General features: G+C 41.8%; 1 protein-coding gene across 2 annotated transcripts in view; it reads left to right on the top strand.

Moving 5' to 3' along the window:
* The window catches only part of rps6ka5 (ribosomal protein S6 kinase A5), a 28,956-nt gene extending 11,628 nt beyond the window's left edge, over window positions 1-17,328 (top strand). For both annotated transcript variants that reach the window (XM_085392360.1, XM_085392359.1), the window contains 3 exons: window positions 13,223-13,382; window positions 13,937-14,100; window positions 14,556-17,328. In XM_085392360.1, coding sequence (XP_085248486.1) covers window positions 13,223-13,382; window positions 13,937-14,100; window positions 14,556-14,861 — 630 coding nt within the window. In that variant the 3' untranslated portion in view covers window positions 14,862-17,328. The remainder of the gene's footprint in view (window positions 1-13,222; window positions 13,383-13,936; window positions 14,101-14,555) is intronic.
* Window positions 17,329-17,987: the final 659 nt, after the last annotated feature.

Below are 17,987 nucleotides of genomic sequence, written 5' to 3'. Positions count from 1 at the left end.
CTCATTTCTGCCGCTTGTATCCGCGATCTCATTCTTTCGGTCACTACCCACAGCTCGTGGCCATAGGTGAGGGTAGGGACGTAGATCGACCGGTAAATTGAGAGCTTCGCTTTTACACTCAGCTCCCTCTTCACCACGACGGACCGGTGCAGCGTCCGCATTACTGCAGCTGCAGCCCCAATCCGTCTGTCGATCTCCGGCTCCCTTCTCCCATCACTCGCGAACAAGACCCCGAGATACTTGAACTCCTCCACTTGTGGCAGGAACTCATCCCCGACCCGGAGTGGGCACTCCACCCTTTTCCGGCTGAGAACCATGGCCTCAGATTTGGAGGTGCTGATCCTCATTCCCGCTGCTTCACACTCGGCTGCGAACCGTTCCAGTGCGAGCTGGAGGCCTTCACCCGATGAAGCCAACAGAACCACATCATCTGCAAAAATCAGAGATGAGATTCTGAGGCCACCAAAGCGAAAGCCCTCCGCCACTTGGCTGCGCCTAGAAATCCTGTCCATAAAAATTATGAACAGAACCGGAGACAAAGGGCAGCCCTGGCGAAGCCCATCACCCACCGGGAACGAGTCCGACTTATTGCCGGCAATGCGAACCAAGCTCTTGCAACGGTTGTATAGGGATCGAATGGCCCGTAGCAATGGGCCAGACACCCCATATTCCCGCAACACCTCCCACAGGACACCCCGAGGGACACGGTCGAATGCCTTCTCCAAGTCCACAAAACACATGTAGACTGGTTGGGCAAACTCCCATGCACCCTCAAGTATCCTGGAGAGGATAAAGAGCTGGTCCAGTGTTCCGCGACCAGGACGAAAACCGCATTGTTCCTCCTGTATCCGAGGTTCGACTAACGGACGAACTCTCCTTTCCAGCACCCTGGCATAGACTTTCCCAGGGAGGCTGAGGAGTGTGATCCCCCTGTAGTTGGAACACACCCTCCGGTCCCCCTTCTTAAAGATGGGAACCACCACCCCGGTCTGCCAGTCCACAGGTACTGCCCCTGATCTCCACGCAACATTGCAGAGGCGTGTCAACCAGAACAGCCCTACAACGTCCAGAGCCTTCAGGAACTCGGGGCGGACCTCATCAACACCAGGGGCTCTGCCACCAAGGAGTTGTTTAACTGCCTCAGTGACCTCGCACCCGGAAATTGGCGGGTCATTCCCCTCATCCCCAGACTCTGCTTCCTCCTCGGAAGACGTGTCAGTGGGATTAAGGAGGTCCTCGAAGTATTCCTTCCACCGCCTGACAATTTTCTCAGTCGACGTCAGCAGCGCTCCGCCAGCACTATACACAGTGCAGGTAGAGCACCGCTTTCCCCTCCTGAGACGTCTGACGGTTTGCCAGAATCTCTTCGAGGCAGTCCGAAAGTCTTTTTCCATGGCCTCTCCAAACTCCTCCCACACCCGAGTTTTTGCTTCAGCCACTGCCCGAGCCGCATTCCGCTTGGCCTGTCGATACCTGTCGGCTGCCTCCGGAGTCCCACAGGCTAACCAAGCCCGATAGAACTCCTTCTTCAGCCTGGTGGCTCCCTTCACCTCTGGTGTCCACCATTTGGTTCGGGGATTACCACCACGGCAGGCACCCACCACCTTGCGGCCGCAGCTCAATGCAGCAGCTTCGGCAATGGAGACTCTGAACATGGTCCATTCGGACTCAATGTCCCCAGTCTCCCTCGGAATGCTGTCGAAGCTCTGCCGGAGGTGTGCGTTGAAGATCTCGCGGACTGGGGCCTCTGCTAGACGTTCCCTCATGCAGCTCCACTTAAGAAGATCCATACCAAACCTGTCATCCTTAGTAGTATCTGTTATCCAAAGAATGGTTGGCTGTTCATAGGTGTGGTGCTTTTTCGTAAAAAAAAGGCAGAATATAAATTCCAGGGTATATTAGTGCGTTAAGTTATTTTGCTTGTTGAAATGCAATATTCTTGGTAAGTAAAATTTCATGTAGCTCAAAGACATTATGAAAGTATTGCTCTGTACATGAAAGGTAGATTTTTGATGAAACTCATGGCTCTCACAGGTTGTAATAGAACTAAATAACTGATCATTGATTAGCCCTATTCAGGAGCATCCTTCTTTGTGACTTAACGCCATCACTTTCCACAATGCTCCAGGAAAGTGACCTGATTATATAAATGTATAATTTACACAAATCTTTTCAGAACCCAGATTCCCACTTTAAAGCTTGTCTAAAAATGCTTTTGACTGAAGTGTTTCTATAACCAAATAAATGTTTAATCAGAAGCTTCATATACTCTTGATTTGCACATCTTATCCAGTTTGAGGATTAAACATTTGACACAGGCCACTCTGATTAAGCAATCAGCTGTTATTTTAACTGATTTTGGTAGTAGTTTAGGCTAATCTGTGTTGGATGATATTCATCTCCTCTTGTTCAGCGGTACAAACTTCAGCATCCTGTGGTGAGCTGACACAGTTTACGCTCACCACAAAAAGAAGCAAAACCTGCCCCACTCTTAGACCTGGTAAAGGCTATGCGGATATGTCATCCTCATTCAACTTTTTTTTTTTTTTTGCATGGAAGAGAAGAATTAAAAGGAGAGGTAGACAGGATAAGGAAAGGACACATAGTTGAGAGAAAGATTTCTGTAGTTGGCCAGTCATCCGTACAGAGCCATGGCTCTATGTTTAAGTGCTGCTTCCCACCGTCGCCCCCTGGGGGGATATGGGTGTACTGTGCCTCTTGGAGGTTTGATGAAATGGCTACTGACATGCTTTGTGCACAATGCCCTGGAAGCCAACTGAGTTGAGATATAGAGGGAGAGAGAGATCACAGCACAACAGAGCCTTTGCTGCCAAAAGGGTTGTTCCCAACTACTGTCATTTTAATAAGAAATATGAGGGCAGATGCATTCAGGCCAAGGTGAGAGAATCCTGTTCTTTCAGCTGAGCACAAACCGCTCTTCTCTTGAGTGCTAGTTCAGCCATGGTCAACAACTTGCAGCATAACAATGGAAAAATGTGGACAGTCGTGATCGGTCAAGGGCGCTTTTAAAACATGTTATTTTAACAGTAAATGTGTTTAAACACTTACGTCTAGTTACTTAACCAGCTTATTGAAGGTAGTGTGGCACTGACAAAAATGAGCACATAGTGTTTTTTCGTCCGCAGCTGTTGTATAAAGTGTATAAATTAGATTTTCACTAGAGATACCTGATTTCTGAGGACAAAGGCATTAGAGATTTAAATGGAGAAAAAAGATAGTTGGGATGTTTTAGAAGATGTAAATAAAAAAAAAAATGCAATGCAGTTATTCACCATCAAAAGCACATATAAAGATAAAAGAAAAATGTCAAACCGCTTAAAATATCTGTTCATTTCAAATTTAATGACAGCATGTTTAAAAGGCCAGTTAGGATCCTTGAATGTTTTACTACAGAGCCACACTGATCTGTGCAGAATGGGGTTTGATGTTGTGTTGCTAGAATAGCCAAGATCTTCCCCGAAAAAGAGGTTTTCCTGATGAGAGCATTTGTCGCTACCAAACCTGTGTTGAATTCTCCCAATTCTTTGAATCTTTGGGCTGAAGGAAGGACAATACTCGGTGTATAAATGCTCAATCAACAATCATTTATTTCCATACAATTCAACAATAAGAGCATTACAACGTCCGGACGGGAGAGATGCTACCAGAGGGTCAGGCACATGTCTCAAAATGGTGACGGGTTGCTCAGCTTTTTATAGTCTCTAGTGGCCCCCAGCTAGTCGTAAAAGCCAAAACATCACATTTTTTCTCTGTTACAGCGCCTAAGTTATGACCTCGGCAGTTGTTTCTCTGCTTTCTGTAAGGTGGGGGTGTGGAATGTGGTCTATCTATCTCCCCTGTCTTTAGACACAGAGTCTCCTGCTTACAACCTTCTCTTCATGATTCAACAATTAAGCATGTCAAGAAAACAGTGTAACACATTCCCAGCAGATCAAGGATACAGAGTGATACACATTTATCTAATGAACTAATATGTGAATATGTTCTGTTAACTCAAAAGTATAATGAGAACTAAACTACATACAGCTCACACACTCTATATTAAAGGGTATAATGTGATCTACAGCAGTATTCTAATTCAACTACTCTGATTACATATATAAGGTAACATATAATAACAGAATAATCTAATAATTCCCCCTTTTGATCTCTGAAAGAGATCACTTACAACATGCACTCCAGGGTCGCAAGGTCCAGGTTTTCTTGATCCTGAGGCCCTCTGTCCCCCTTTAACGGGTGGACCATATGTGGGATGACCTCTGTGTTCACGCAGTTCAGATGCAAGCAAAGTTAGATTTACAACCATAACAGCAGTTACAGATGACTCTCCCATCACTCCCCAATTCTCCCACAGCTTTATTCTGGTGCTCCAGTTTTCCACTCCCATTTTAATGCCCCCTTATACCTTTCAAATGTACTTAGACTAGAACCTCTGTCTAAGGAGCTTTTAACCTTTATTTTTATTGCTGCAGCTACCAGTGTCTTCCAGTTGGGTGATTCTCAGCTTCTTTCTTCGACCTCCGGGGTTAGACCACCCTTTAGTCATTGCACAGTTCTGGGGATTATTCTGCCCCGATTTCAAACAAGGATCTGTGTGTTTTGGGTTCACCGGCGTGTCCCCCTTTTTGCCAAGAGCCTCTTGAACCTCGTTGGTCTGGTGTTCCTGGTTTTCGCCAACCCCTTCATGGTTATTGCTGTGTTTGTGGGATCCATCTTCTCCAGGAGCCCAAACGTCATGACACTTGACCCCAGTTGCTGTCTCGGCAGTCCCTACATCTGTCCCTGCTGTGAAGGGTCCTCACATCTCCGGGTCCCCGTCTGGTGTCTGTTCCTTTCTCTGCAAGAGACAGAAAACCAAAACACCTCTCTCCCTAGCCTTGATAATCTAATATTGTTATCCATTGTTCTTCTAATGATTCGAATTTGGTTTAAAATATTATGTTCAGGACTTATTCTAATCATAATCTATGTGTGTGTAAAAGAAATCAAAAATTAGTGAACCCTTTCTAAGTCTAACACATTATAAGCTTAAGTTTTACCATAGCTAATTTATTAAACACAAAAATAAACTCATAGAAATTTTCATATCACCATTGTTTGATGTTCAAACTCAACTCCCCCTTTTTGACACACTCCCATGTGTCAATTCATTGGAGCTAGACAATTAAAAGAGAAGGTTGGTGACATCATATCTCAGAAAGTATCAGAAATTCTTCTCTCGAGTACCGTTGCTCCAGCCTTGTCATCCCTGAGGATCTTCGATCCCGAAAATGTCCCTTCTCCTCATGTAATAAAGTCTGTCATCCTTCCATGCCCTGGTAACTGGTCCATCCAGAGCTGTAACATTTTGAAATGTACATACAACAAGCCAAACCACACCTTGGTCACACCAACCCTTTTCTGCCCTGAAGATGTCCAACACCATCTTAGTCTGGACCAGGGTTGTAATAGTTTTGCAATTTTCATCAGTTTTAATCAGTTTTTACCAATTGTTTGCTAGTTTAGTTTAGTTTTTATTTTCTGAAAATCCTTAGTTTCAATTTAGTTTTATTTGTGTTTTGCAAAAAATTAAGTGTAACAAAATCCCAGTTCCATCATATCAGTCATGCTCTTCTGGTTATCCTTGGGTGTTGAGACTAATAACTATTAACTCTTGCCGCACCGAGTGGTCCTAATTTTGGTTGAAGTGAATTGATAACCTTTTGAAGGGGATTGTTTCACACCTTTATTTAGATGTCCCAGTCCTGTTGTCTCGGGATACATCACGCTGCCTTATCTGGGGTTAGCTGTTTTCTGGGGATGCGGGTTGAGTGGGTGAGCTCTTCAAGGAGGGGGAGTGTGCTCCCCCTGATGAGGTCTTCTAGGTAAGCTAGGTTAACCTTCTTGTGTGGGCTTTTCAAGTGCACTTTAAGGTTAGTGGGACTTTTAGTTTTATAAATGTCACTCATGACCCCCTGATGACCCAGTATTTCATTTTTGCACACTGTAGTACACATTTTAGTTTTTGCTTGTAGCTCGCATACTCTACTTGCCACTCCTCTAATTCCTGATGTTTCTTAGAGAGGGCAACAGTACCTTTAAAATTATATCACATGTGTGGGGGTGTGGCCTTGCCAATTGTTTTGCCCACCTTTTCAAAATGGCTGGCGTGCCCACAAGCACATTTCATGGAAAAAGAAAGGTAAGCTTGATATTTACATTTAAAATGTTTTGTTAAACTCAGATTTTTATTTTATTCTTTTTGCAAGTACCCCTCCTCGGTGGCGAGAAACTGTTGGTGTGGTCAAGTGGGTGCTCTAGAAACAAACGCTCAGGACAGAACAGTTATCAGTCATGTACTTCCTACAAATTTTGCATATGTTTTATTTCATATTGATCCTCTGAGTGTAATGGTACATTTTAATTTGAATTTATCCAAACTAAACACAATATTTTCTTTATTTACTTTGCTCTTGTTCTTTTTCAGTACCACATCCTATCAAATGTCCCTGTCGATTATATTCTACATTTAATAACTTACTATTTCAAGTGAGAACCTAAATCACGTGGACCAATGTTTATTATTGCATATCTCTATTCTGAATGTGGCCAGTCATTCATAGGTATTGTTCAATTTTGGCGATTTTCCTCTATAAAATTTAATTGACTTTTTACAGTGGCCTGCTATGGTTAATAATAACATATTCCAGTCATGAGTGGTATCAAAAGTCTTCTCCACTGTAGCATTTGGCATTCCCAATAATATAACATGATACCTTAATCAAAACACAGCTAATATAGCACAGTTTTCTTAATGCAAACATCGGTAACTCAAAATCAGCAACCACAGTGTTAAGTCTGCAGTTCATACTTATGTGAAGCTAGAGTCTCCTCCTCCAGTCTCTCTTATCCTCCTGCTCCTGAAAAAACAAAACAAAACAAAGCGAAGCATCCACCCTTCTCTTGTCGGCTGGGTGAATTGTTTATGAATTGTTTATTGGCATTTACTAATCCTAAAGTTGGTGCAGTCATTGTCTCAGTATCAAGTCAGTCAAAGCTTCCAGTCCGTCCATCACAGTCCATTCACATGCATACCTCCATACACATTCATACCAGATGTTGCTGATAATGGAGTCTCCCGCGCAACCTATTCGAGCCTCCATCACCAGCAAGATGACGTCATCATTTTAAAGGAAAACAATTCCTTGTTGTTTTTTGGGCCGGATTGACTCGGTGCAATCCTTTTAGATCAGTGTTCCCTATAAGTGAATTTCTCCCAAGCCAATTACAATCATGGAGAAGCACACTTTGCAACTGTTTACAGTAATAATATTTTATAGCGCTTTAAATTTCAATCTTTCAGGCCTGGTTTAAAGAGCTGATTGTTAAATCATGAACTCACAAAATATCACCATATCACCACCGGTGGATCACACCTCTCAGATGTTTTTTCTCCAGTGCACTGTAACAAAAACGAAAACAGACATAACCAACAAAATACTACTAAAATAACACAAACTAGGGCCCGTTGCAGACATGTCCAAGCATAAAACTATCCCTCTCTCGCTTACGAGAAAGAACACAAGCCAAAGCTCACTGATAAAATCAAGCTAGCGCTAAACAAAACCAAACAATCAACCAGAAATTCACAGGAACATTTTGCTTCCTGCCGGGACAATATTGTGTGGGAATGAGAACCTCAGGTGCCGTAACACCTTTTGTTCCTCCTTGAATTAAAACTCAATCACAGAAAATGCCGTACTCCGACCTAAAACTTACACTATTAATTCATCATTTTCACTCTGTGCCACTGTTCCTCATCAGGGCTGTGTGAAGCACAGCAAAGAATTCAGTCAAGGCCTTGAGCCATAAACAGACATCACGCACAGACATTGTTTTCATAACCAAACTTTTTTAGACCTTATTCCTAAAATCTACATAAATGCCCTCTGGGTGACATATAACACATTCTAAGTAATCAATGGCTCCTCATAAAAATTATGCATTGGGATGTTTGTGTGCAGCATTTTGCATATCAGCATAAGCAAAGCATTCTTCATTGCATCAGCGTGTATGTGTGTGCGTGTGGATCACTCTTCATTGCACAAGCGTGTGCATGTGTATGTGTGTGCATCACTTCTCAGTGAATCAGCATTCCCGTGTGTGTGTGTGTGTGTGTGTGTGTGTGTGTGTGTATATGTGTGTGTGTGTCATTTCTCACTCACTCAACGAGTGCACGTGTTCATGTGTGTATTTCACTTCATTCTGAATCTGTGTGTTTGGAGACGTGTGTGTGTGTGTGTGTGTTCATCACTTTCCTGTTCTGGTGTTCTGGGTAAACCACGGCCTGAAGCATGCCCTGGGGTCCTGCCCCCCTCTTTTTCAGTTTGTTTGCGACCATTGCTGCTGCTGCTGCTCAAAATTCAGTCCGTCCTGGTTCTGACCCCAATTGGGGCAGTCCTTTCTCCAGTGTCGATGTTCACCGCAGGTGAAACCTGCATCTTCTTCTGTGTTTTTTGTCCATTCTGAGGTGCCTTCTGTCCTCAGTTACTCCTCTTGTCTCGGTCACGCCCTTTTTCGCCACCCGATCATCCGTGTTGGTCCATCACTGTCCTGCACAGTGTGAATGCAAAGTTATCAAGGTCAGCATTCTTTCGCTCGGCCTTACTTTTCATTCGGGCTTGGCGGGCGTCTCGTCACAGCTCTGTCAGCTGACGCAGTCTGGGAATTTTCCCCCGTGTAGTGAAACGGGCCTTAGGTTTAGTGCTCTCCGTCTCGGCTGCATGAGATCACATTCCTGCAGGTCTGTTGACATTCTCAGGTCGTTGTTGTGGGTCCAGCTGTTGCAGCATTTGGTCAGTGTCACGTATGGGGGAGAGCAGGAGTCCAGTCAGCCTCGGCTTTCAGGGCCGGCAAAGCAGCCTGTAATTAAATATGTATAGAAAAAACAAAAAACAAAACAAAAACAAACAAAAAACAAAAACAAATGAACAGGAAAATGATGTTGTGTTGGCTGTGTTATTCAGAGGGGAGACAATGGGGCCAGGCCCTGTGTCAGCCTTCTCTCCCCCTTTTTTTTTTTTTTTTTTTTTTTTTTTTTGTCTCCCGATATAATCAACTCCTAACCCACCAAGTTGACAGGACAACACCGGTATATGTTAAAATTCTTAAGATCATGTTTAAAAGCCCAAAAAAGGAACTTTCTTTCATTCAGTAATCACTTTTATTAATCAATCAACAGAAAACATGTCACAATTTGACTCTTTTTACCACTAAATTTGTTGTGTCTTGCCTGGTTGGTTAGACCAGTGTTCCTTTTTTTTTTTTTTTTTTTTTTTTTTTAGTTAAATTGTTGTCCTGCAACCCAGAGGGTTTCTTTGTCAGTAATGTATAGACTTCATCATTTAAGTATGTTAATTTTTCTTTAACCTTGCTGGAAAATCTTCACGTGTTCATGAGTGTAAGCTGTTTCTTCATTGCGTGTATGTGCATTTGTATAAAAGCAGGTTAATTTTATCTTTTCTCAAACTAGGCGTTACCTTAAAAGGAGCCTTTCTCTCAGATTTCTCTGCTTGTGTGTTTTTGTTTCACCTTTTTGTTGTGATGCTCCGGACGCCTTCCCAACCTCCACAAGTCCGTTGGCCCCAATTTTATGTGTTAAAACTTCTCTTAATTTCTTCTCTAATTCTCTCCTCGCTGCTGTCTTTTTCACAGCTGCTGATTCGTGCTGGGTGTGGTTCCCATTACCTATAATTTTGCTTCGACCGCTGTGCTTGTGGGGGCAGTTGGTCCAGGTCCGCAGCTTCCTGTATTAACACACTAAGAGATTTATTTAATTTCATTTTCATCACATGTTAAACAGATAAGCAGGCAACCCGCCTACCTTGACAGCGTAAACTGTACGCCAGTCTCCCAACACATTCCTCTCTGTACTCCTCCATAATTCTCCACTGCACACCTCTTACTATCTCTCCTTTTTATTTTTATTACACCACAGAGTAATACACCCAATTATGCCCGTCTATCTCTATGTGGCTCCAAATTCCCTCTTTATTTTAATTTCACACTCGTCAGGGGACAGGCACACAACAATTTCAACCACTGAAACGAGGAATTCAACCTTTTTATATTTCTTTACTAATCTAGACTCAACCTTTGTTCGCAAAATGTGTCTTGTTCTAGTCCGGAATAAATGTGAACCCGTGATTACACGGCCGTTCCAGTGTTATTTCCGTAGCTATGCGGGGGCCCTCACCTCCCCAAGTCACCACCTCGGCACCCGGACGACGCCGGTCCTGGCCACGCGTCCACGGACAGGAGGGTCGCCACTCCTAGGGCAAATGTTCCACAGGTACACTAGGCATCAACCTTTGATCCTAAAATGTGTATTTGCTCTAATGTCCTCCTAATCAAACACATCAACCGTCACTGTCACTGTGTTCACGCTTCACACTCCACACAAAAAACACACTCAGAGCGCGCCTCACTCACACTCTCCCTCAGTGCGCGCTTTACCCACAAAACAGCACCCAGAGCGCGCTTCGCAGCTTCACACACACTCTCTCACCCAGAGCGCGCCTTCACACTCACACACAACACTTTTCCTCAGCGGGAATTTTACACAGAAACCTCTGAGCTCAACTATTAGATCTTCTTAAAGCACACTGCACCATAGACCAAAATACCCCTTTCTCTGCGCTTATGACCGCCACAACGGGGCAAAGTCGCATCATAAAAGTGATGCTTGCATCCCCGAAGTTATACCTGACATCATAAACCAGGTGTTGCTATGTACTAAATTTTTACTTTGTATTATGACCGCAGCCCTTTATACTCGACTGACGCCACAAACCACCGTCAAAACCTCTATCCAATGTACTAAAACTAGCACCAACCACTACTGCACTTCACGGCCGCACCACCGGAACACGCCGTATCATAAACCAAACCTACGGACGTGTTTCGCTCTCGCGTTGCCAGCGTTCAACTGCACCGTGAAGCCAGCATCTGCTTTTCCTTAAATCAACTTCTATTTCATAGCCGGCAAAAGCCAGGACGTCACTGACACCATAAACAAAATAAACAAACCTCGACTTCAATGTACTGGACTAATGGCCGCGTCTTCAGAATAAATTCTAATGTATTATTGCTACAGAAGCCAGTATTAGACAAAATTAAATGTGGAAGGTAAAGTGGCTGCAACTAGCTCAACGTAGTATCTTATTAGTTTCTCGGTAGAAGCAGTTTACTGCAACTAGCTCAACGTAGTGTCTTATTAGTTTCTCGGTAGAAGCAGTTTATTTAACACACTGGAATTCAGCCTCAACTTATGTTGTTAGTATCTTGCGCCAAAAACCAGACACCGACAAATTTACTGTGAAAATACGTGTGACTCAGTGAACAGATTAATTTGGAAAGCCCAATATGCACATTTGGTATTTATAATACAACAGGCTGTGCTTACCTTTCTGTTTTAGGCCGGCCTTCTGTTCACTTTGCCCCACGATCTCACCAAAGGCCAAATCTACACCTCCTCAGCACACCAAAGATCCGGGTCACGGCACCAAGTTCTTGAATTCTCCCAATTCTTTGAATCTTTGGGCTGAAGGAAGGACAATACTCGGTGTATAAATGCTCAATCAACAATCATTTATTTCCATACAATTCAACAATAAGAGCATTACAACGTCCGGACGGGAGAGATGCTACCAGAGGGTCAGGCACATGTCTCAAAATGGTGACGGGTTGCTCAGCTTTTTATAGTCTCTAGTGGCCCCCAGCTAGTCGTAAAAGCCAAAACATCACATTTTTTCTCTGTTACAGCGCCTAAGTTATGACCTCGGCAGTTGTTTCTCTGCTTTCTGTAAGGTGGGGGTGTGGAATGTGGTCTATCTATCTCCCCTGTCTTTAGACACAGAGTCTCCTGCTTACAACCTTCTCTTCATGATTCAACAATTAAGCATGTCAAGAAAACAGTGTAACACATTCCCAGCAGATCAAGGATACAGAGTGATACACATTTATCTAATGAACTAATATGTGAATATGTTCTGTTAACTCAAAAGTATAATGAGAACTAAACTACATACAGCTCACACACTCTATATTAAAGGGTATAATGTGATCTACAGCAGTATTCTAATTCAACTACTCTGATTACATATATAAGGTAACATATAATAACAGAATAATCTAATACCTGTATACATAATCTGCATTAATGGTGCCTTTACACATGTCTATGTAGCTAATTCTATATGCACTATTGCTCCCAATTATCACAGATGCTGGTTTTAAATAGTGTGTTGTGTAGTTTGCAGAACGCAGCATCCATGAGTCTCAAAGAGATGTTCAGATTTTTCATATTTACTGTGAAAAAATGAGTTTAGTAACAGTGCAATGTCTCTTTCAAGATTATATTGTTCTTTGTTTTATTTAGGCCTTATAAATTCTTCAAAATCATTGGATTATTGTGATATTTTGGTGATATACATTTTACACAGCATTCCAGTTCCTGGAAATCAAAGTTGCAGAGTGTGTTGTACTGAAAACGGAAAATAATGGAGTCGTTATTAACTTTGTAGTAAAGCTTTTCACAAAAACACTGTTCAAGTTTTGACACAGTTGTTCTATTTGTGCTACCCAATTTTGTCAAACTAGCATCTTTCACATTTAATTCTATTTTATTTATATAGCACCAAATCACATCAACAGTCACCTCAAGGCACTTTATATTGTAAGGTAAAGACCCTACAATAATACAGAGAAAATTCCAGCAATCAGACCCCTTTTAAGAAAGCACTTGGTGACAGTGGGAAGCAAAACCTCTCTTTTAACAGGAAGTAGGTGTCAGAGGTGCGTCTACACTTTGTGGCGAGCTATGGTTGAGTCGCCACAGTTTGATGATGTGGCAGCTATTGTTAGCTCAGAGACAGAGAAGAGCTGAGAAAAATTAAAAAACTAATAATTTAATAATTATTAATTCTAGGTGACCAACAGTTGGCCTCACTCCAAGACTTTTCTCAACAATGTAACAAAAACCTAAATAAACGTTGTTCTCTCTTTAAAGTCTATAACTGAAAAGCTAAGCGAGAGCTATTATAAACTGGTAAGCCAGTCTAAATGTGACTGTATTGTAAAAATTGCATTGAGATCTCTAAATCATCTTTATTTTAATATGTTTATGTTCATAGCAGATTGCATGGTCTTCCTTTGTTTGCAGTACACCATGCTGTCCGGCCAGGTGCCTTTTCAGTGCCAGGAGAAGAGCCTGACCCACACCAGTGCTGAAGAGATTATGCGTAAAATCAAACAGGGAGATTTCTCTTTTCAAGGAGAGGCCTGGAGAAACGTGTCCCAGCAAGCTAAGGACCTCATACAAGGTGAGGGGAAAAAACTGGCTCATTTTCTTTTGAATAACTTGAGCTTCGGTTTCTTTTTTCCCATTAAAAACATAGAAACATAGTGCACTAAATTTATAAAATTCCACTTAAGTAGTACTACAAATTTTAGGGTATGGTTATGAAAGTGAGTAGTGTTAGCTTGCAGCTCCAAGACTTCTGTTATCGGTAGATTCTTTGTTCCAGGCTCATTTTTTCAGAATAAAATATCGACTTTCAAAATAAAGTAGTATGAACTGTTTTTGTGAAATTGTAAATTAGTTAAATAAATAAAATGAGGTTTATGCAAAAGCTTTGAGTCGTGTTTAGGGCAGATTTTGGTGGTGCTGGTAGAGTCTGGAAGAAGAAATGGACAAGTAGTGCTCCGTTAGTGCAATGTCAGTAAGTGATGACGTGTTTTGGATGAACTTTCTACTCACAAAGCAGCTTTCAGAGATCAGGTTTCCTAAAGAGGAAATAACTTCCTGCCTGTGTCTCACCTTTTCCCACCTGGATTAAGAGCGTTAAAGGTAATTATCTGCGTCTTGTTCCTGTAGAGCTGCTGACGGTCGACCCTAACAAGAGGATTAAGATGTGTGGCCTCCGTTACAACGCCTGGCTCCAGGACGACAGCCAGTTGTCCTCCAACCCACTTATGACCCCAGACATTCTCGGATCCTCCACTGCCTCTGTCCACACTTGTGTCAAAGCTACTTTTAATGTATGAAATGTTCAGAAGGGTGCTAATGTTAGATAGTAGGTCAGAACGTTCCAACCTAGTGTAAAATTTGGATTGTGTAGCTTCTGCTAAGTGTCAACCGGCTGTTATTAATAGAGATGGAGACCACATTATATTAACCGTATTGTGGGAAGATTAATTCAAACAAATGCTAAAGATATTAGTAATTTAAAATGCATCAAAAGGCACTTTGATACTGCAACAAAGCGCAGATGCTAGTTTTTGTCTTACTTGAGGTTGGATTTGTGTTGTTATTGCGATTCATCAAAATGCTGAATGGATATTAATGCGACTAATGATATAATTATGTGACCTGGGTTTTGGCCAAATATTGATGGGATCTGAAACGTAAGATCCCTTGAAAAAAGATGAGAGCAGTGCATTTCATTGAAACTAAAATGTAAAAGTCTAACCAAACATCTGTTTTGTACTCGCAGGCATTTAACAAATGTAAGCGGGAAGGGTTCCGCCTCCAGACGGTGGACAAGGCGCCTCTAGCCAAGAGGAGGAAGATGAAAAAAACAAGTACCAGCACAGAGACCCGCAGCAGTTCCAGCGAGAGTACCCATTCGTCCTCCTCCTCCTCCCAGTCACAGGAGAAAACTTTTCAAGAAGGAGACCCAAATCGACAGCACTCTAACATCACTCCTGTCATCACCCCTGTCAACACACCGGTGCCCTCTGGAACAGATTCTGGGCACCAGCCAGCACCTCCAACCTTTCCCTTCTCAGAAGGACAGTAAGACAGCCTGAGGAGAATCCAGATTCAGACAGTTGGGTCTGAAAAAAAAAATGAAGAAGAAGTTTGGCTTGGACTAGTATAGAGACATCCTTCTTCTTTCTCTCTGTCTCTGGCTCAATTGCATGGATGTCAGCACGTCTCTAAAACCAAGCATGCAGCAGGAGCAGCACTGTCACCTCTATATCAATCAATCAATCAATCAATCAATCATCACTAGCAATAGCCTATCCTATCGTATCTTTTGCTCTGACTTTCTCACACAGACTATCAATCAGGGACTGGACCAGGAAGAAGTGTCACCAGTGTCCTAAAAGAAAAGGGCTGCCCTACTGCCCCCGGTCCAGAGAATGGAGAGACATCTTCAGTCTCGTCATTAAATCACAACATCTGTCCTCTCCTTTTCTGTCTTTGTCCGAGTTTTTAGAGATTTAAAGGGAAAGTCAGTGTTTACACCACGGATGCTTTGTAATTTCTGTCAAAAGGAGAGAGAAACAAAAGGCCACATGCCGGAGGATAATCTTACGTCTCTGCTATACGGAGCAGCTTATTTATATGTGAATTTTGCAGACTGAAATTTATTTATGATAAGCTATATTATTAACTTATTTATGATTCATTATGATCTGAAAAGAAATAATGGATACAGTGAGACTAAAAAAAGAAGATATTTTGTGTGTGTATGTGTGTGTGTGTGTTTTCCTATCAGCTCAAAAAAACTTTCCATACAGTGAAATGATCTTTCATATATCTTTCTAGTTAGACACATCGAAGAGTCTAGTAGGTCAGTTTTAGTTTGTTTTGTATACATCGTAAGAGTCAAAGTCATGAAACCAGAGTTCTTTATAGGTACTGCTAATTATTTAAGGTGAATTTTAAGATTGATATTTGTTTAGTGGCTTAAAAAATATACATTTCCTGATTCATATAAAAGATGAAAATGTGTGCACATCTTTTTGTAAGAACCAAATGTGGATGTAGTATGTTCAGCCAAATCTGTGATTTTTATCAGCGAGTACTGCTGCCTGAGGCAGTGCAACCTGACTAGAACAGCTATATTTAGACTTTTTTTTTGTCTCTTATGTGGGAGTATGGCTACTGCCGGACTTAGCATTGCTGCTGTTCCATGTGGTCTGATCCTGAAGTCAGTATTTAGCCAAGCAGTAGAGACCTAATTGTCTCATTATCACTACAACCAATTGGATTGAGCAGAATGTCCCAAATGGAAAATGAAGATCAGCTTAGCGTAAGGGTCGAATGCGTCAAGTAGTTTGAGATTTGAGCCTTCTTGGAACCAAGATGCCTGAGGGCAGTTTCAAGTGACCTCTTTTTTTTTTCTTTTAGATTAAAAAATATTAATTAAAGGAAGGCTTATGTGCCAAACTGCATTTGAATGGTAATGTTTGCGTTTAAAGACGGTCAGACACTAGGACATTTGGAGACAATGTAGAGCAAAAGTAGCCCCGTTTTGTCTTCAGTCATAAAACTACTGCAAAATGCCGAACTTTGATGATTACAAGTTGTTGAGCACAAATTAGGGATGCACCGATTGATTATATTAGCCAAATGTTGGTATCTGGCTGTTGTGGGCCTTGTTGACTCATTTCAGCAATTAAAAATGTCTGATGTGCGAATCATATCAGTGTTTAACTGGCTTATTGTTCAAGTATAGTGTGATGAAGCGTTGAAAGACTTCAAGTTCAGTTATGCTTATTTATAGTGAAGATTTCTTTGCTTCCCTGGAACAGAAGGTGGAATAAGTACATCAGAATTTGCCAGTCGGCCCAGAAGTTAACAATCAGTGCATCCCTACCACATGCTTCTTTTTACTATTGATGCCGTCCTTGCTCTATTTACCATGTTGTACTGCATGACTGAAAAGGTGATCTTTGCACTGTGTGACAGCTCGCACTTTGAGGCAGATATCTTGTTAGTATTAGGTCCCCAGTGCATGATATGACCCGAAACATCAACCACTTCCTTTATTTGCCTTTGTGGGCTTTTTTGGGGGGCAGATTCTTACTTGATTTAATGTGAGTTTGTTTACTTGCTTAACCAATTTTCAATTCGGGACTTTTACTGTTTAAAATTGTGATGGGTGTACAAAACCCCTTGTTACAATAGCCTAAATATTGTAATATCCCAGTGTTACAATTCTGGTGTTAGTTGGGATAGTTAGGGGAAAAAAATGCCATGCTCTGTTAACTGTTTTTTTTTTTTTTTTTTTTTTTTTAATTACGTCTTTGTCTGTTTTCATTGTAATAATTGAAATACTGTATTTTGCTGTTGTGTGGGGTACTTGGTGATCCGTATGTGAAGCTACCTAGAATCAGATTCTCCTGCTCAGCCAGGATACAGATTTTCAGTTGGACTACTGTGTGCATTTAAACACACGCTGTCATCCTCTTCCATTTTTACTCTGAATCAGAACCAAAGCATTAACTTCAAGGTAGCTGCTTTAAGCTGCATGAGACATGACCTTTCATGCAAATATGCAAAAAAAAAAAAGCTTCATATATCACATTTTCTGTTTGTTCGAGTTTCTTTTCTTGGTCCATTCAATGAACGATATTTTTTAGTACAGATGATTTTTTTTTTTTTTTTAACAGCACATAATGTGTTTTCTTCAGAGATTCTTTATGGAATCAGTAATATCAATACCCAGCACATTATCATGCTTAAATCTATGCATCTCTTTTACACTTTTGTGTTGCTTGTTTTGCCATTTCACAAAGACCTCATTGAATGGGTTTAAGCAGAGTGCTTAAAAAGGTGTAACAAAATTTCTATACGCTGATCGTCTACAACACCAAATATTGTGTAATGTCCAGCTTGTGCCAGAAGAAACAGCTCTGACATGTTGGAGAACAGACGTGAGATGCTGTTAGTTTCTGGGACAGGGCAGATGGACTGCTGTCAGTCAGTTTGGAGAGCAGTTTAAGACCTTGGGCTCTTGCTCATGTTTTTTGTTTAATTTTTGTGGTGTGGCAAGGTGCACTGTCCTGCTGGGAAAAGCAGTTATTTCGGTGGGAAGCGTACGGTGAAGGAACATCCACACGAATGGTGCGATCCAAGTTTTCTCAGCAGAACATTGCAGAGAGTGTTTTTAATGTTTTGGCTGATCAGTGTT

This window comes from Rhamphochromis longiceps, linkage group LG19 (genome assembly GCF_057381845.1).
Source record: "Rhamphochromis longiceps isolate RC_006_pf linkage group LG19, R_longiceps_female_GT1.1, whole genome shotgun sequence".
Lineage (NCBI taxonomy): Eukaryota > Metazoa > Chordata > Actinopteri > Cichliformes > Cichlidae > Rhamphochromis > Rhamphochromis longiceps.
Note: the sequence above shows the minus strand (reverse complement) of the source record. Positions and strands in the feature narration are given on the sequence as shown.